This window comes from Colletotrichum fructicola (genome assembly GCF_000319635.2).
Source record: "Colletotrichum fructicola Nara gc5 chromosome Unknown KSG_Nara_v1_contig11, whole genome shotgun sequence".
Classification (NCBI taxonomy): domain Eukaryota; kingdom Fungi; phylum Ascomycota; class Sordariomycetes; order Glomerellales; family Glomerellaceae; genus Colletotrichum; species Colletotrichum fructicola.
In genome coordinates this window covers 1,450,367-1,468,995 of record NW_027094061.1, presented here as the reverse complement: position 1 = coordinate 1,468,995, position 18,629 = coordinate 1,450,367, and the positions used below count along the sequence as shown (strand labels likewise).

The window sequence follows — 18,629 nt, the reverse complement described above, 5'->3', positions numbered from 1 at the left end:
CTTACTAAGAATAGGAGTGACTTTGTCGTCGGATGCTGCTAATTGACTGAATTGTTTGTTGGTTTGCTCCACCGCACCCCACCTGTTCAAGCGGGGCCCTCACAGTCCCGGCCGGGAGCCTCTGGACCTGCGGACTTGGCGGACGTGTCTTTTGCGTATTCAATGGCAATACACTGTTTACGACTCCAATATAATCGCTGCTCATCGGACCTCTTAATGCCGTGTAACTAATTTGGTACATACTATACATACAGTACTATTCACATGTCGCTTCTTCTTCCGCAAATATTCTCAACATTTGAGAAGCTGAGAACTACAGAGGTTCGCAAAACTGGTGTCCGCTTGGCATGTGTGTTCTGTCTTCTGAGCACAGTCCACCCCATCCAAGAACGGCTAAGGTACATGACAGGGAGCAGGGATACCTTGACGGAGACTACGCTACAAATGTTATTGGGAGCCCGGAATAGCTTATTGAGCTAATCGCTGACAGCTGGCTTTCACAATACATAGCCAACATTGCGTGAGCAACAAACAGCAGCTTTTTCCGCTTATGCACCGCGTTATAGAGATATCATTTAATCCGAGCTGCCATTTCATCCAAGTAGTAAGCAACTTATGGCGCTGCAGTATTTCTACAGCACGCAGAGTTTGGGTATCAAATTTGCTCCGGTACATACTCGTTGCGCGTCAAGCTCGCGCCTTAGTTGAGCTTCTCAAGGGCTAACATGGGCGCAGAGCGAGGCGTGAAGACCTGCCCTTTGACCATTGAGCGAGCCCTCTGTCCCTCAATCCACCCATCTGTTGGTGCTTATTCCTCTTGGTTCCAGTCAAAGATGCCCAACGTCTCATTGAAGACCGCAGAGCATCACGTTCCTGGATATCCTCAGCCAACCTGCAAGGTAAGATAGCGCACAGCATTTTGTAGCCCAGTTTGACGATCAAAAATTGCACAACGCCTCGACAGTTGTTCCCTTGAGTAGTATGAGTACAGAGGCCGTTCGACGGGATCTGTTCTCGCGTAGGAGTCGGTTGGCGGTTGGCGACTCGGACAGTGTGCTGGCTCGCAGTGTCTTCTCAACTCTATGCTCGCCGAGTCAAGTGATGCTGTCTTGGGTACTGTTGTCATGTCCCGAATCATAGCACCAGAACATGAAGCCCTTCATGGTTCATCTGCAGTGATTCGCGAGGAGCTTTCCCCCAGACGGGCATGGAGTCGCGCTCCTTACCTTCGACACGCCGCATTGCTGAGTCGCCTCGGGCACTTCCCACAAAATCAGCGCCCCTGGTATTCGATCTGCAAATCAGCAAACAGCTGATGCCGCTTTATGATGTGCAGGTATACTGGCGTCAATGACGGAAACCTTAGGCAGCTAACGTGTACTTGCTTGAAGTCAGGGTTTTTAGGGTGAGTACAGCCAAGCTTAAGCCGAAATAACCAAATTCCGTATGTCCTCTCGCTTCGTTCCTCAACCTTTCCATTATCGACGATAGCGCCGACTATCGCGCGATCGCAGCACGCCTTGGTCCGTGATATGCTAACGAGCGAGAATTTATGAACTTATCACGCTGAAATGCTACAGCCGCACGATATGATACCCCTGCGGTGCGAGTCAAGTCGGAACATGCACTTGCGTTGGACAAGGCCTCCATTGCCCATGCGACAAAGCTATAAAAGACGTATAACAATGCCTGCAAAGTACTCATATGTTGCCCCCCATACTCATATTACTCAAATTCATTATGGATTGTGTCGTCGACTACCTAAAACGCTTCATTCAGGATCTCGTTTGCTGCTTCCGCTGCTTGATATGCCCCTGCGAGTACGTGTTGTGACGCAAGTCGAGAAGGATGTCCTTCGTCAAGAGTCATCTCTTGAACGTCGACGACGTGCTCAAGCAGCTCGATGGCATCTTTGACTCGTCCGTCGGCTTTATATGCTGCTGCGAGCCCGTGTTGTGACGCAAGTCGGTCAGGATGTCCTTCATCAAGCGTCGTCTTACGAACGTCAACAACATGCTCAAGCAGCTCGATGGCATCTTTGACTCGTCCGTCGGCTTGATATGCCCCTGCAAGCACGTGTTGTGACGCAAGTCGGTCAGGATGTCCTTCATCAAGCGTCGTCTTACGAACGTCGACGACATGCTCGAGTAGCTTGATGGCATCCTTAGTTCGCCCATCCACTCTCAAACATCGCCCAGCCCAGTAGCCTAAGTCCACCATTTTCACTGGGTCTAATAGCTCGTTTCCCAACAGTCTCAAAGCGTGCGACATATACTCTTTCCACAAATAGCGATTCTCGTGCGCATCTGAGGGGAACACTTCGGTAACCTGTCGTAATGCGCTTTCCCAAGTTTTCATCGCGAGGTCTCCTTCTTGGTCTTCGCTGTTTTGAATCTCAATCCACAAACTTGTCGATATGTGTACCAAGCGGTGCATGTCATAGACCTTCGTGCGTCCTCGTTGAGTGATAAAGGCGTAGGCACATAGTGTTCCAATGGCTGCAGTCAGTTGTTGCTCCGAAGATAATTTTGGCATGATCGATCGCGGAATCCCCTTTGGCTCAATGTAGGAGAGAAACATGAGCAGTTCAGCAGCTTGCGGATTGCATTCGTGGATCTTGTTGAATGAAATGAACCACGTGGTGGCTACCGGGTTCTGTGAGTTCTTGTCTTTGTTTCGTGTTCTGTCATGGAAATTGCTGCTAAGCAGTTCGATCATGTCCTGATTTGTGTTTCGAAGCAGGCAAAGATATTCTTGCATCGGTGTTCTGTTCTCGTTCATATACGCTGCAGCTTGCGCAATGGCGAGAGGGAGATATGTGAGGTCTCCTAGAAGTTCCTTAAGCACAGTAGCCTCTTCATAAAGATCCTTCACCAACGACTGCTTCATGAAGTCGCTGGCCTCATTGAAGCTCATACTTGCCAAGTCGACGACATTTCCCCCAGCGACAGACGTTGCTACACGCGAGAAGCGGGTAGTAAATAAAGTCACACCCTCATCGCTCTGAGGCAAACAGTCGTAGAGTCTGTCGAGGCCATCTTCTGCCTCATATAAAACGCCTTCGTCGTCTGCATTATCGATGATGAGAAGCCACTTGCCGGAGTCAGGTGAGCTGAGATGCTCTCTCAGTGCTATCCTGAGGTCGTTCTCATCAGTATCACGAACGCCAAGCTTTCTGGCGATGGCTAGATACGCCTCGTTGAAGGTTTCCTTGCTTGATGCTGGCACCCAGAATATCGAGTATTCGGGTCTCTCTTCTTTGATCAAGTAGGCGAGCTTTAAAGCAACTTGAGTCTTTCCAATGCCACCCAGGCCGCACAGAGCGACGCTCTGGCAATTACCGTGAAACAACATTGAGTGAAGGACTTGGAGCGTTTCACTTCGCCCAACAAAGCCTTTGTTGTCTGGAAATGGGATGGAGTAAAATGGGCCAGCTGCGATCGTATCAGATGTCAGACCAGTCAGATAGGACTTTGGAATACAACACACGTACACAATTTCTCAGGTGTTTCGTTGCCTATTCGTGCTGCATCGCAATGGTTCATTAGCTATTGTATCTGAACAGAACCACCTTAATGGCCCCTACCCCTTGTGACCCTCTCCTCCGTCTCCCACCTCGACCGTATATTGCTGCCAGCGTTTGCCACCATGATTTGTAGTACCTCCGACACTTTAACATAGCTTGGATCCTCTTTAGAAGCGAACTTCACCATGTTGATATGATCAGCATGAATGGCGATTGGTTCGCCATCTGCTTGGCCAGGGACAACAGCTGATGCTCTTGGCACAACCTATTGTTGATAAGTATACAGCCAAAAACGTTCGGCATTAGACGAACCGTGATCTTTCCCAAGGGAGTAGGCGTTTCGAACACCTCGTAAGCAAACTTTGTCACAAAGTCTCTGCTGATAGGCCCGTACTGTCCTAGTTGTTGTTGTAGCCATTCCGAGTCTCGTTCGAGGTGCCTGAGCAGGCGGTCGTTTGCTGAGACGAAGATGGATGCGACATTGACGAGCACGCGCCCCAGTTGGACTCCATTACCTCCTTGATGAGGGGTTCCCATGAACAAGATTCCATGTGTGGAGGTCTTGATAGATCGATGTTCGGCCAATGCGCCTTCACGTGCGGTGTCGGAGTGGATGAGGGCCTACACAAAATTAGAGTGGGCAACAGTTAAGCAAGTTGTGCACTGACACTCTTGACGACGATGCCACCAAGACTATGCACCACAAAGATGATCGGCCGTTCTCTCGACTGATTGCTGTCAGTATCCTCGCTAAAAACGACGGTTAAGTGGCTACACACCTTGGTCAAGCCTCGCTTCCTGGCCAGATCTGCGACAAGTTCTCGAGCGTGATCGTATAGGTATTGGATGCTAACACCAGAGTTGGAGTGTGTGTTGGCATCATATCCCCAGCAAAGGACCCGAGCATTGGGCAAGTCGGTCGGAAGGAAGTCTCGCAGCCAATGCTTGCCGCCACTGGCAGTCCAAGTGTGCTCTCGATGGCCGTTTAGACCGTGGACCGCAACGATGCTAAGCAGATTGGTTAATCAAAAATCAGAAAGGGCGATACTTTGGCAGTCGGACACTTACTCCACGACAGGATCCGTTCCTTCGACTAAGACCTCTAGTCCAAATGGGCGAACTTGTGGGGCGCATGGTGCTTCTGGTTGCCATCTTTCCTACTGTTGAATTTCTTGAACAAGCGGGTTAATCCCATGGCTACCGTCAAAATTGATCGGAGTTCGAGAATAGATCTTTGATGGCGTGTGCGGTTAGGTTTCCAGTTTACCTTCAATCGCTGATGTTTGGGATGAGTTCAAATTCTCAACTCCGCAAAAGAGCAAGCCAGGGACTGGAAACGCAACCCCGCTGGGTCCGTCAGCATCATCGCATCCTTTGTGGGGCCATATCTGCCTGCTCTGTCGCCTGGTAAGATAAGCGCTGCGACGTGGCTCCAATGGCGCCATTTGACCTGGTCCGCACCTGTCGGTCTCTGGACACCCTCTCCGCATTACTAATTATACAATCAGCGACCAAGCCTCTTCCTCATGATATATTTAGCAATAGCGCTTTTCGTCATCCAGGCGGCATAAGATCCCGTCAAATCATCGTGTTAGGTCCGCCTATGACAGTGGGGATATGCCTTTGTATGCTATCGATTCCAACGAAGCGCGCGCGTGGTGTAGCTCCTTGCATGTTGGATTTGAGGGTGCTTCAACGGTCTCTGGAGGCTGCCCAAGCCAAACCTTCCTTCTCAGAGACAAACCGCCAAGTAGTGCAAGACGAGGACTAATTGAGGACTGTTGAAATCATCTGCATGCACCAATTGGCAGTTGACACTGACAGAGAACCATACATATCAAGGGAAAATCGAACATATTCCTGGGAATGGACAAGGTTCCAAGGCCCCAGACGTCCCGTGATGGGACGATACGGGCCGACCCGTATCAGAGGCGATGATGAGCTATTGCCTAAGCTTCAGATGGTGCATACCTGGACGAAATGCGGGGCACTGTAGTCAAGCAGGGGAACTGTGGATGTCGCAATCAAAAAGATGGAACAGACCGCGGCTGGCCAGACTAGCTACTTTGGGCGGATGTTGACTTGGGGCCACGTGTCGCCCTCAGCTGCCTGACGTGTCTTTTCCCACCCGACCTTCTCCCACACCTCAGCGGCTGCATCGCCATTCGTCCGAACTACTCTGCTGTATTAGCGACGATGGCTTCCAGTGACTCTCCATCTGATTTTGACTGGGATACCTGGCCCGATCTCGAGTCTGTCGATGGAAGCAGCCCAGCGCCTGCAGCATCATCCAGGGCGGCAACGCAGCAACCTACTCCTGATGGCAGACTGCCCCTGCTTCGACTGATGGATTGGGACGCATCCCGCACTTACGATGAGCAGCCGCCAACCTGTATTCACTATCATCTGGAATGGAAATTGACGGTGAACAACAGATCAGTGTCCAAAGACAGCGAGCCGGATCTTGTCCTTGCCCCAGGTGATTACTGGGACCTGACTCTGCGCAGCAAGCTAAATTACGTCGCGGCCAAGAAACTGGCACCCAATAAATCCTTCAAACCTGACGATACCACCGTGATAGTGTCTGTGCGAGACCGCTCGGAAGAAGACCTAGTCAAGCGATTCGACGACCTGGATATAGAATGGGACGTTGTCGAGACGCAGCTGCGCACGTGGAGTGGCTTATTTCGTGCTGGCAAAAGGCTGAAGATCAGCGTTTCCTTCAACTACGTGGAGACTGGACCAGCAGCCGGCAGTGGCGGGCGACGGGGAACAAAGCGCTCAGCAACGCAACGGATGCTGGCTGAGCGCGATGCAGAGATTGAAGATGACCGCGACAGGACAGGACAAGTGCCAGTGTGGGAACAGGTGTACAGCCTTATGAGATGTCCTGGTCCACCCTGTGATCTTGGACCGCACTGCTGGGTTGATGACCACGGTAAGAAGCATTACAAGCTAGCGACTCGTCACCTGGCAAGTCTGATTACCCACGTTAAGGATGGCGGAGAGCTTAAGAGCCACACCGACATGCCGAGGAACATCCGTGACTTATTGTATGCGGAAGATCAGCAACGCTTGGACCGTCAGGCACGGTCTGGGAGTCAAGCGAAATATCCACCCATCAACATTACCAACGTCATGCCCGGATCCGATGCGTCCGCAGGGGTTCCGCTGCCTGGACGCGAGTCCGGGTCGGCGCCTGCACCCTCCCACACGCCCACCCGATTGAAGATTCCTGGGCCAAGGGATTCTGCAATGAAAACTTATTGCGAGTGGCAGTGCTCACAAGTGCTGGACGAGTCGTTCAAAGCAGGGTATCGAAAGGCGTACGAGGTTATGGTCGAACATTGTCTTGACCTCGAACAAGTGGACGAGGACCAAGACGCTCAATTTTTCATGGACAACGGAGTTAAGAAGGGGGCTGCGACACGTTTCATCAGGGACATACGCGAATGGGCCTCGGGTTGGGAACAAGAACAGCCATAGACTATGCGCGTGAATCAATCCGATCTTATGCTAGGCTCAGCCTCCAGTCTATTGATGCACCTGATTCTCTATCTCCACACCCGCGTGCCGAAAGTGACCCTCGGCGCTTGTGCTCCTCGAACCCACTGATCGCACACACCACTCAAGAAACCACGCGAAGTCAGGACAGTTCTCGCGGTCTGCCCAGTGACGCTTAATAAAACTTTTGAGCTCTGCAAAGAATTCCTCGATAGGATTTAAGTCGGGTGAGTAAGGCGGAAGATATAGCAAGACAACGCCAGCATCGTCGCACATTTGTCGGATCTTTGCTGTGTGGTGGATCGAGGCGTTGTCCATTACAAGCACCGATTTCGGCTCCGGAAACCGCCCGCAGTGCGGAAGCAACGCCTCGATGAAGTCCTCAAACGCCTCACCATCGGTATGACCCTGGAACAGTTGCGAAAATAGAACGCCATCTTGTGTATACGCCGGAAGCACCTGGTACCGCTGACCACGATGGAATTTCGCAGTCTGCGTGGGCGTCGACCCCAGAGGAGACCAACCCGTACGTCGAAAACCGCAACGCCTGTCACAACCCGACTCGTCAACGTAGACTAGATGGTACGACCGATAAGCCGACAGCTTATGCAGGTAGTAGTCACGCAAATCTGCGTTCCGTTCCCGGGCAATGCGTCGCGCTGAAAGCTCGGCTGTACTCACAACGAAACCCAGATTTCGACACGCACGATTTTCGCTGCATATCGCCTGGATATTGACGCCATTGCGACCACAGAAAACGAAGCATCGTCAACTATCCGCTCGTTGGAGGTCTCGATGCATGGGCATTCTCTTTGTGTACAAGTGGCCGCGTCGACTCAGCGCTACGGCGTCTTTGCCGCTGGCCGCCCAGCTTCTCCCGGAGGCGAAGGTAAGGAACGCGAACGACTGCCCGTCCAGGGGAAAGCTCCTCGCTAATCATTGCAGATGAACCATCAAGTCGCTTATGGTACGGTAGCATAATTCGATCAGCGACAATCCGACCGTATACAGCATCGCTTGACTAGGCGAACACGACATCGAGAAGACGGGACAAGCCAGTAGGTCGTCCGGACCACCGACTGCCAATCGACTCCCACGCAAGAACAGACCATATCGAACGATCTCTATACACAATGCGAACAATACCAAGAAGTTTTTCGACTTTTGATCATCAAGCTTGGATCAAATATCGTGCCATCTGGCCTCGTAACTTTGCTGGTGATCTCCAGGAACATGATGCTTTGCGATCTTCAACGACGCGTCGGGCATCTTTCCTGGCGGGAACCAAGAACAAAAAAGCATCGAGACATGGGCCGATTGATTGATGGAGGGCTTGTGCAGCACTTAAAAGGCAAGTATTCACGCCTCGCTCTGCGCCAACATTGGTCTTCTAGGAGCCCAAAATGACATGCGCGCTCGACGTTGATGTATGCTCGACGCGGAATGGCGCCTTCGAGGATGCAAACAGCAAGTTGCTGCTCCAAACGAGGCACATGTTGGAAGTATTGCCAGTGCCATAAGCTGCTTATCAAAGTGGCTTGCCTCGTGAATGGAATGACGGCTCTGATAAAGCAATATGTCTCTAACGCGGTGCATAAGTGTGAGGAACCTGATTGTTGCTGACGCTGTGAGCTGTAAATGCACACCAGCAGCTTATTTTGGCACGCGTTATGTTAGCTATCTATTATGAAAGCCAGCTGTCAGCGATGTGGTCAATAAGCCATTCCGGGCTCCCAGGAACAGATGTAGCGTGGTGGCTGTCAAGGTACCCCTGCCTCCTTCCATGTACCTAATCCATGGAAGGTCTGTGCTCAACAGACAAACCATACTTGCGAAGCGGACACCGGTTTTGCGATCCTCTGTACTGTGATGGGCCTCCGCAGACCTCGAGTAATGGCTGTAGCGGCTGGACGATAAACAAAAGTGTGGGTCGGGACGGCGTACGTACGACAGTGCGAGTGGCAGCGCGGAATGAAGATCTACTTGAAAGAATCCATAACCGACTTCACCTGTCACGGTCTATGGACCGATATGAAGCTTCGGCTAGACCCTCAGCTATGGAATACTTTGGAAGGTTACAGAATATCGTGGAAGGTTATGAGAACCTTGTCGGCCCATACTCAATGGAAGCTTCTGGAAGAAGACTCACATGTATTTAAAGATGAGAAGGGCACCACTCTTTCCCAGAATGGTTCTTCTTTCCTCCAGCTTGGAATGCTCGTAGTAGTAGGCTAGACCAATGGCACCGACCTTGTCCTAGACCCTTACATCACCGGCAGTTATTCTCCCACTGCTTATCGCCGTGATCTGCACACAGTAAGAATGACTACATATGGGCCCAGCCTGTGTATTGTACAGTAGCTAACGAAAAGGGCTTCATCCTCAGCAACTCTCTCGTCTCTTTCCGCACGGACTTTTTAGCTTCTTGGCGCTTAGCACAGTAGGCATTCTTATCTTATCAACCCCACTACAACCTGTAAGCTCTTCAATTAGCTACCCAGATTATGACGAGCATGGGGTTTGCTGAGGATCAGGTTGTGCAGGCGTATATTACAATGGGTCTCATTGTTCTAAGCATAAAGCAAGTTATGAACACAACTGATACTATAAATACGACCACCGCCGCCCTCATTACCATAGTAATGTCCCAAAAGCATCTCAAGCCTCAGCTCCCAATATTAAGCTACGCACGTTTCAGCCTTTCTTTCCAATTCTTCAACTTATTACTCAGGCTATGATCAGTAGCCACGCGAGGCGGCGGAACCGGGTCTTGCCTCGGAAGCTGTAATCCGTGAATCTGATCAGACAAGCGAATGCACCGTTCATTTTTAGAACCAAATACATCAGCGATGCCCGTCCTAGCGCGATCATAGTGCTCGAGAGCTTTATTTGTAGCACCCCGTTGCTCAAACAGATCCACAAGATTTTCGAGGGCATTCAGGGCAGGGACATATGTTCTAAGCGTATCTGGGTGCAACGCCTTCTCGTAGCCTTGAAGAGCCCGATCGTACATCGCCTCAGCCTCTTTGAGTCGGCCCTGGTCTGCGTAGAGGAGGCCTAGATTGTTGATTGTGTCGAGTGTCGATGTGTGGTCTGGCCCCCATGCCTTCTCCTTGCCTTGAAGAGCCCGATCGTACATCGCCTCAGCCTCTTTGAGTCGGCCCTGGGTCTTGTAGAGGAGGCCTAGATTGTACACTGTGTCGAGTGTTGATGTGTGGTCTGGCCCCCATGCCTTCTCCTTGCCTTGAAGAGCCCGATCGTACATCGCCTCAGCCTCTTTGAGTCGGCCCTGGTCTACGTAGAGGATGCCTAGATTGTTGACCGTGTCGAGTGTCGATATGTGTTCTGGCCCCCGTGCCTTCTCATAGCCTTGAAGAGCCCGATCATACATCGCCTCAGCCTCTTTGAGTCGGCCCTGGGCCTTATAGAGGATGCCTAGATTGTTGACCGTGTCGAGTGCTGATGTGTGGTCTGGCCCTAGTGCCTTCTCCTTGCCTTGAAGAGCCCGATCGTACATCGCCTCAGCCTCTTTGAGTCGGCCCTGGTTCTTGTAGAGGTTGCCTAGATTGTTGACCGTGTCGAGTGCCGATGTGTGGTCTGGCCCCAGTGCCTTCTCATAGCCTTGAAGAGCCCGTAGATACATGCCCTCGGCCTCTTTGAGTCGGCCCTGCTTGGAGTAGAGGTTGCCTAGATTGTTGATCGTTGAGAGTGTCGAAGTGTGGTCTGGCCCCAGTGCCTTCTCCCTGCCTTGAAGAGCCCGTTCGTACATGCCCTCGGCCTCTTTGAGTCGGCCCTGGTCAGAGTAGAGGACACCTAATTTGTGGAATATCCACGCATTGTCTTCCAAAACGACACCTTTATCGAATATCTTAATGCATCGATCGGCATGTTGCAAGAGTCGTCGCTGCACTATCCAATATTGATCTTGTTCTCGATTGGGGACGCGCGAGGCTATACATCGAATTGCAGTCCATGCCAGCGCTTGACTTCGTTCGGTATTGAGCACATGGATCGTCCATGCATGAACACAACCATGCATGCTGTATCCTTGTGATTCTGGTCCCGGTTCCCCCACAGCGGCGGTCGGTTCTACCAGCCCATGGTCACAGAGTACTCTCACCACCTTATCGAACTCTAGTCTGTCCTCCATCATCTTGTGCAGCCAAAGTAGCTTCTCCGACTCCCCTGCCCGTAGCAATTCATACCATACATCATGGTTGTCGAAATATGCCCAAAGTCTGAGCAGGTCGGCAGCATTCTGGTTTTGCAGCTGGATATGACGGAGTGAGACATTCCACGTGGAGTATAGGGCACGATCATATGCCATCAATCCTGGAATCTCTTTTTGTAGGCGCAACCATGCTTTTTCATACATCTCTAGATACTCCCTGCAGCTAGTTGCTACTTGGTCTAGGTAAGCCCCAGCTGTTGCGAGGGCGAGTGGAAGGCCATCAAGCTTCTTGGCAAGTACTGCGGCGTCAGGATCTATACAGCATTAGCTAAATCGCACATAAAAGCCTTTCCAGACTTACCTTTGCCAAGATCAGTGCGGCCAGATGTAGATGCCAGGATCGCTAGACTGTCCTCGAGGCTGGCTAGCTTCCTGAGCTGGACGCGCTGTCCAAGCTTCACAGATGACGAGCGTGTCGTGATGAGGATAGCGCCGTGTTCTGTATCGGGGAAAAAAGGGCGTATGTCGTAGGCTTTCGAGCCTGTCTCACTAGCATTGTTCTTGTTCCCTGCTTGCGAACCAGTCTCGTTCTCACTAGAACTACTACGACTGTGAAGTTTGACGTCATCGTAATTGTCGTAGATTATCAGCCAACGATTGTTCTTTGGTTCATCCAACCATCGCCTGACTGCACTGACCGTCTCATCGAGGTCTCCGTTAGAAAGGGCGTTTTTGATATATGTCACGGACGTAGTCTCCATCACAATTCGTTCGGCTAGGCGTTGGTAACTCTGCTTTAGCGCTGTCATGTCTCTCGCATCAAGCCATAAAACCGCTGAGTAATCATCACGATGTTTCTTCGCGAATGCGATCGTCGTCTGCGTTTTACCCATGCCACCCAGGCCATGCAGAATAACCGTTTGACGGTCTCCAGTCCACTTCAGTTCTTTGTGGAGACGCCCGATTTCTTCATGTCTAGCCACGAAGTGGTCCACGCTGTTGACTTCTGGCAGCTTGAAGGGGAGTATGAATGAAGGAGAAGCTGTCTGTCTTGCATTGCTGGAGCACCTAGTTGGATGTATTAGCTACTAATACTATTGACCATTATGTGCAATCTGATAAATCCTCTTACCGCTGCACTTCATCTACGGGCAAGTGGAAGAAGAGCTGTCGAGCATACGCTGCTGCCACAGCTGCCGCGTACCCGTGCCACATGTCGTTCTTATGCGAGTCGCAGTAGTCCGAGATGCCGCGCACAACAAGGCAAGGAAAGTCGGCAATTGCCCCAGCAGCCTCCATCTCAAAGCATAAAAGTCCATCCTGCTGAGCCAGTATGTCCCTCAGCAATGCATCCTTCACTACCATCTCTCCAGATGCGATATTGCCCCTGTGCACAACAACAAACGTGTCGTCATCATCGCTCGTTCGAGGTATAAGCTTCGATAGGTCGCACTTGGTGTTGCATGATCCTTGACGATGGTGCTCGTAATGTGGTGGGAAAAGATGATCGTTTTGCTCGCCGGGATACTGGTACCGTCGAAGCCTACGACGCGTTGTGTCGATTCGACGGACGTCGTGCTGCACCGGATCGACATCCAGCCTTGCCCGCTGCACTGCTAGCGCCTGCGCAGCATTGAGAAGAACTGCCGGTGGTGGTGCCAGGGCACCTGTCCGCTCAAAGTAACCGTTTCTCGCTTTTCCATGATCGTACTGTAGAGCGCCGGAGTGTCCACCCGCAGGCTTGCTCACAACCACATGACCCAGTCGTATCATCCCATTATCCGTCTCAACAGGAACTCCGCCGCCAATGCCAACCAAAAGACCGAAGCGCAAGTTGGGAAACGTCATCCTCATCTGCGCCACAACCGTAGCCGCGGGGCAGTTGCCAGGCTGGTGCAGACCTGCGATAACAACATCATGGCCGTTGATGCTCCCAAGGCTGTACACGTTGTGGTCTGCCGGGGGCTTCGGAAGTGCGGGATGTTCCTCGTCCAGCATCTCCATCGCTGCGATCTGCTCCACCTCCAGCGGACAGATCCATGCCACCTTGTAGTCGTCGCGGCTCCGTTTCTGCGACATCTTCGGTCGGTCGCCTGGAGTTTTGGATCGGTCGGACGAGAGTAGGTTGCGGTAGTACGGATCGTCCGGAGCGTCAGAAGTGGCAGGAATGAAACTAGGCTGTCAGGTTGATCTGTGGAAATGGAGACCTGACGTTCAAAGTTGTCGCTCAGGTAAGCCATCAATTGCGAGAGGGGAAATCCCTCTTGCCGCCAGCCTTGTGCGGCTGAGTGCTGCGCCGCGGGCGAATCATGATGGAAGAAACTGCCAAGTCCTGCAATTGTCAGCATGCTCTTCTGGACGCGCTCGCGGTGATGTACTACACTCCATTGCTCGGTCGATGAGAAATGCCACAGCAGCAGTCCGCAGGCTGTGAAGGGGTGAGTGAGTTCTTGATAACTCAAACCTCCAAAATCACGTCCCTTTGGTCCAAATCACGATTTTGCAAACTCGAAAAGGATACCTGCTAAAAGAGCCCCACATAAATCTATCCCTGCAATTACGCCAGAACAGCAGCTTTATTCTCCGCAACAGAGCTCCTAATGGCTCAAGAACTATGGAACGTCCCGGAACTGCTTCCATCAACCGCCCTACCGGCCCATTCTCAGCCATCACCCCCGCCGCAACCCCCAACGCCATGATGGAGCCTAATTCTGCATTTCCGCAGCACATCTTCCTCTGCGATATGATCATCAGCAAATCCCTGACAAATGCCTAGATAGCTGCTCAGTCAGCTATAGCACTCCACCAAGAGACTTTGAGTTTACCACGCTGTGTGTTGAATTTTAAAGACCTCGTTAATTATTAAATACATGTGAAGGCGGCGGCATGGTGATGGCTAGAAGCGTAGTGAGTGTGTTGAAGGTTAACACCTTGATGAACTGCAGCACAATCTATCTAGAATCTGGGAAAACAGGCCAGCTAATGACCTTACCGTCGTACAATGCTTTAAGCTGCAGAAAGTGAGAGACGCCATTTCGTGATCCAAGACAGATGCATATAGAGCTGGATGCGTAATTGATTATTTTAGCGATAGATCTGGCTTTGGAGAGAACTAGCTGCGTATTAGCGACGAGATAATCATAATATGTCTCTGGTGCATTAAGTGGATTAGCTAACACAAAACTATCATGACACAAGAGCGCGATCCTGCTTCTACTTATGCATGCATAGTGACCCTTATCAAGGCATATGATAATCAAGAAGTGGATTCGGCACAGGAGCTATAAGCTGCGCCAAACCGGTTACGGGTACAGCCGTATGAGATCGCACAGTGTAAGCGCCAAGAACAGGTGGGCCCGTGCGGAAACATGGAAGAGTGTTGAATTAAGCATGAAGCCCTTTTCGTTAGCCACTGTACAGTACGGTAAGAGAACAATCCTAGATTCATTCATGACCCCTGGCGATCTGTGCTGAGTTTATGGCAAGCAAGGGACAGTTGTCTGCAATTGCCAGGATTACTTAAAGAGTACCCAAAGTTTCAGCCGCTAAGTGCAATTAAAACCCAGTAAATAGCTATTCCAAGACTCTCGTTTGCGGACAACACCCTTTATCCTCTAGAGGGTCTTGACCTTCTTTCATACGCCTCACCTTACCGCACGCAAAGTCATCGTTCACCACCGGAAGGATCAAGGATCCATCGAGGAGCGACCCGGCTCGCACCAGTTCCGATATACGACAGTTCTAGTCGGGAGCATGCATCGTGCGGCCTGCATGGACTTCAAGAAGTACTTTCTCGAACGCTGGCCTTTTCAAAACGAGAGAGCCCGGCTATATTTCGCTGCCGAGGAACTCCCGACTTGGTGGTGCTGCCAGTACCCCTCATGCTCGCCAGGCCGCGTCACAGCTGCCTGTCACTGCCTCGAGATGTTCTTCCTTGTCAACGGTAGGGAACGAACGGAGCCTGATCTTTTCTAGTTATGATTGAGCTGGCTAATACGCTACTTATATCACAGACTTGTTAGGGCACATGACTTCGGAGGAAGGCTCATCCTATATCGAAAAACTGTCGTCCATCATCACGTGTGAGGTAGCACCGACCGAGGGAGAGGCAATCGAGAAGGTCGTCTATGATGTCTGGAAACGCATAGCAGTCATTGATGATATCCTGGCACGAGAAGTGATGGAGCTCATGCAAAACTTTTGGCGTTCACACACCAACAACAAATCATTGGAAGGAAGAAGAATTGCCGGCCTACTAGAATGCCAAGATCAGGCTGATGGTTCTCGGTGAGTAGAGTACCCGAACTAATCCCCTAATGCTAGACGCGGCTAAGGAGATCATCTCAGAATAGTTATGGCGCTGGACCGTCTTGTAAAGGGCGTTCATCTCAGTCAAGAAGAAGCTCATTCAGTCGCTGGCATTGAGTTTCTTTTTGCACGCCACGCGGCTGCTTTGAACGATCTTGCAAGCTGGGAAGAAGATCGCCACACTGAGAGAGACATCGATGCGCCAGCATTCATTCCCCGTAACCTCGTTCAAGTGCTGTCCGATGAGCTTGACGTATCTTCAAGGTGTGCGGAGAATGTGCTCTCAGAAATATGCCAGGGATGGGTTGAAAAGATGGACCACCTGGTCGTTGAGCGGATTGAAGAAGGCTGTTCAGACTCGCTTCGAGAGTACTTGAATTTTTTCACAACGCCAACGTGTAAAAGCAAGCCCGAGGACTTCTACTAATCAGTTGCAATCAACACCGAAAGTGCAGCCTCCCTCAAATCTTTTCTGATATGGGGAGCGTGCATGCGGGCCTTATATGCAGCCTAGAGACCTCATGCATATGAATTATCATTTTCCACTCTATCTTCATCAATAATCATTGAATCATTGAAAACGGATTGATGCTCCTTGTTCCGTACTGTGCATAGTAGAGTAGGTAGACACGATGAACGGCAATCAGAAGATCAGTGGCCTGGGTCTGAATTCAGACGTATGTGGAGAGGAAGAAGCAGTGACAATGGAACTAATTCTGTAGCTTTATCCTGAAGGTCTTCACTTCAGCGGTATGTATGGTTTGTGGCTGTTCCGGCTAATAGGGCCAGACACAGATATACCCTTAATCACCGTCCGCTCACAATGGCTACATATCCTTAGGATGAGATCACTAAAAAACGGCGATATCGCCTCCGAATTGCGGCAAAATCATCTCTAGTCCAGCACAGAACTAATGTCCAAATCTCGGATCTGTCTGAACATTACGTACATTTCTGGACCGGTTATGTTCAGGTCCCATGCGACATCATCCAAAAAACGTATCTCCGCGTTGTTAATGTCGTCGTCTGTGAAATAGAACAAGCCTATCTCTTCTGCCAGACCGCTCCAGAATCTCGTTTCGTATGTGTCATCTTCGAGATATTTTCGAGCTAGAATGATCGCCACCAAGACGTGCAGGCGTCCACTCGTTTCTGTCATGACGGATTTAGACCGACGAAACGCCCGTCTCAAGTACATTAGAGCAGCACAAAACACCGCTCCGCTTATGTCGCTCCATAGCAGCAAATGACGTAGGAAGGATCTTAACCCAAGGAAAATTGAGATCTGTGGGTATTGATGGGAAGTATTTCTGCAAGAATGCGCTTGACCACGCCATTGATAAGTCGTAGAGACAGAGGACGTCGGCAGAATAGGTCGAATTCATGGGCGTCTGCTGGGTTGTCCGTGACCTGGGCGGAGATAGCTGATTGGTGGTGGTCGATGACACTGGGAACAGCTAACGGCTGGTCGAATCGCCAGGATACGACTGAGGAGTGATACATTTGTACTTTCCAGCAAGGCTCGTCGGAGTCTTGGAACCGAATCACAAAGATCTCTGGTGCCGACCAATTGGGCGACTGATGCTACTTGAAGTTAGGCGTTAAGCTGAAAGCAGCTCCAGAGTACTTAAACGAACCAAGATCAGACAAGAAAGAGGCAGCGGCAATGATGGAACCTCGTCGCACATCCAGCGTTTATTCCGACACTTTCGAGCTTGATGACCTATTGCAGCGGCTGACAAAGCAGGCCGACGAACAATACGATACGGCCATTGCCCTCTTGCTACAAGAGAACGTGGCACTCCAGCGCGAGCTCAGGACAATGCGGCGGTTTCAGGAAGTCATGGACAGCCTCGTACGAGACCTTGCTGATTTGACGGGTCAGCTGGGAGAGCTACTCAGGACAACAAGATCGCGCTTAGCGAAGGGCAGAGCAAGCTATCTGGCGAATTGTACAGCATTCTAGGCTGCAAAGTAAGTCCTTCAGCGGTATGATCCGCACACGCCCAGCGATGGTATACAACCTGCAAAATTTGATGATCAACTATTGTGAACAGAAGTGCGGTGTTACATAGACGAAGCCGGAAGTACTCGGTTATTGGACTGATACTGGTGGAACAGGGTGAGGCCGTTTTGGGCTGATGGAGTCTTGAAGTTCTTCGTTCGCTCATCCAGCCACATTTAACCTACGTTGTTCTGTTCGTAGGTCTACAGTCCTCCTGTATTGTTTTTTTTTTGTTCCCCCCCTCCTCTCAGGACATTGCGCCTCGTACAGCATCTGGTGACTATGAAAGACGACAAAGCTCTTCCTCCCAGGTACGACGACGATGAGGAGGTGAAGATGTATGCGGTGTCCAGATATGACCAGATGGTGCTTCAAAACGATAAAGAGATAGACTGGTGGTGGTCTCTCCTGGCAAAAGTTTTCTCATGGTTATTGTTGGCCGGGTACATCGTCTTCCCGTCCACTTTCGCGTCTTTGAGGCGGTCGCAAGTCCTTGAAAGCATGGGCAAGGTCGGACAGACGGTCTCATACTGGGTCAACGACTGTCTGATCGCTCTCGCATCCGTGCTCTCGGGTGTGGCATCCATCGGTCTAGCGTGGCTGTGGTTCAAATGGCGCAGGAACTATGTCTGGGTGCATCTGCATATCATCGTGTAAGATTCTCAAGTCGATCGAGAACCTGGCGAGTCGTCGCTAAATGAAAACAGTCCTACGCTTGTAAATTCGTTAATCGGATTTCTGTCTACTATTTTAAATATTTATACAGTTCACGGAGGACAGTGGTCGGCGACATCGATAGCTACCACCACAGTGACGAGCTGGTGGCTCGTCGTCTCGTGCGTCTTGTGTGGGGTGTATCAGTATCTACTAGATGGACTTCGTCGCAAGGCGGAATAAAGTCCACGGGAAACTGTCATGGTGCGCTTGTCTCTTTCTAGCTTTGCAAGTTATTCAAGCACACGGCTCATCTTTTCTTTTGCGGTTTCTGATAGAACGATCTCGATTCACATGCTACTTCATATCTCGTGATTGATGATGCTTTTACGTGGGACAACGCAGGATGGTTGTTGGCTGTTCCTGTTCTCCTGTGTCAGTCCGGCCATTGTCTCAAGGTT

The 18,629-nt window shown here is 50.9% G+C and overlaps 7 protein-coding genes across 7 annotated transcripts; 4 read left to right on the top strand and 3 right to left on the bottom strand.

Moving 5' to 3' along the window:
* Window positions 1–1,761: 1,761 nt before the first annotated feature.
* On the bottom strand, window positions 1,762–4,721 carry CGGC5_v016949 (Protein SERAC1; the record flags this gene model as incomplete). The annotated part of the gene is made up of 8 exons (XM_066153660.1): window positions 1,762–3,434; window positions 3,494–3,526; window positions 3,587–3,791; window positions 3,839–4,147; window positions 4,195–4,254; window positions 4,306–4,534; window positions 4,595–4,628; window positions 4,688–4,721. 8 exons carry the CDS (start codon window positions 4,719–4,721, stop codon window positions 1,762–1,764), a joined length of 2,577 nt encoding a protein of 858 aa, XP_066006931.1.
* A 1,001-nt stretch (window positions 4,722–5,722) lies between these two features.
* On the top strand, window positions 5,723–6,540 carry CGGC5_v016948 (uncharacterized protein; the record flags this gene model as incomplete). The annotated part of the gene is made up of 2 exons (XM_066153659.1): window positions 5,723–6,464; window positions 6,524–6,540. The coding sequence occupies 2 exons, from the start codon at window positions 5,723–5,725 to the stop codon at window positions 6,538–6,540; spliced, it is 759 nt and encodes a 252-aa protein (XP_066006932.1).
* Window positions 6,541–7,403: 863 nt separating this feature from the next.
* CGGC5_v016947 (uncharacterized protein) lies at window positions 7,404–8,011 on the top strand (the record flags this gene model as incomplete). Its single annotated transcript, XM_066153658.1, has 4 exons — window positions 7,404–7,430; window positions 7,522–7,556; window positions 7,724–7,919; window positions 7,976–8,011. The coding sequence occupies 4 exons, from the start codon at window positions 7,404–7,406 to the stop codon at window positions 8,009–8,011; spliced, it is 294 nt and encodes a 97-aa protein (XP_066007046.1).
* A 1,050-nt stretch (window positions 8,012–9,061) lies between these two features.
* CGGC5_v016946 (uncharacterized protein) lies at window positions 9,062–9,818 on the top strand (the record flags this gene model as incomplete). The annotated part of the gene is made up of 5 exons (XM_066153657.1): window positions 9,062–9,221; window positions 9,291–9,346; window positions 9,417–9,506; window positions 9,574–9,669; window positions 9,729–9,818. The coding sequence occupies 5 exons, from the start codon at window positions 9,062–9,064 to the stop codon at window positions 9,816–9,818; spliced, it is 492 nt and encodes a 163-aa protein (XP_066007047.1).
* Window positions 9,819–9,987: 169 nt separating this feature from the next.
* Window positions 9,988–13,280, bottom strand: nphp3-5 (Nephrocystin-3; the record flags this gene model as incomplete). The annotated part of the gene is made up of 4 exons (XM_066153656.1): window positions 9,988–9,997; window positions 10,042–11,515; window positions 11,563–12,269; window positions 12,334–13,280. 4 exons carry the CDS (start codon window positions 13,278–13,280, stop codon window positions 9,988–9,990), a joined length of 3,138 nt encoding a protein of 1,045 aa, XP_066006910.1.
* A 160-nt stretch (window positions 13,281–13,440) lies between these two features.
* Window positions 13,441–14,235, bottom strand: CGGC5_v016944 (uncharacterized protein; the record flags this gene model as incomplete). Its single annotated transcript, XM_066153655.1, has 5 exons — window positions 13,441–13,533; window positions 13,583–13,629; window positions 13,968–13,981; window positions 14,027–14,097; window positions 14,194–14,235. 5 exons carry the CDS (start codon window positions 14,233–14,235, stop codon window positions 13,441–13,443), a joined length of 267 nt encoding a protein of 88 aa, XP_066007070.1.
* An 890-nt stretch (window positions 14,236–15,125) lies between these two features.
* On the top strand, window positions 15,126–15,936 carry Ari1-3 (Aristolochene synthase; the record flags this gene model as incomplete). Its single annotated transcript, XM_032025901.2, has 3 exons — window positions 15,126–15,144; window positions 15,215–15,488; window positions 15,549–15,936. The coding sequence occupies 3 exons, from the start codon at window positions 15,126–15,128 to the stop codon at window positions 15,934–15,936; spliced, it is 681 nt and encodes a 226-aa protein (XP_031877562.2).
* Window positions 15,937–18,629: the final 2,693 nt, after the last annotated feature.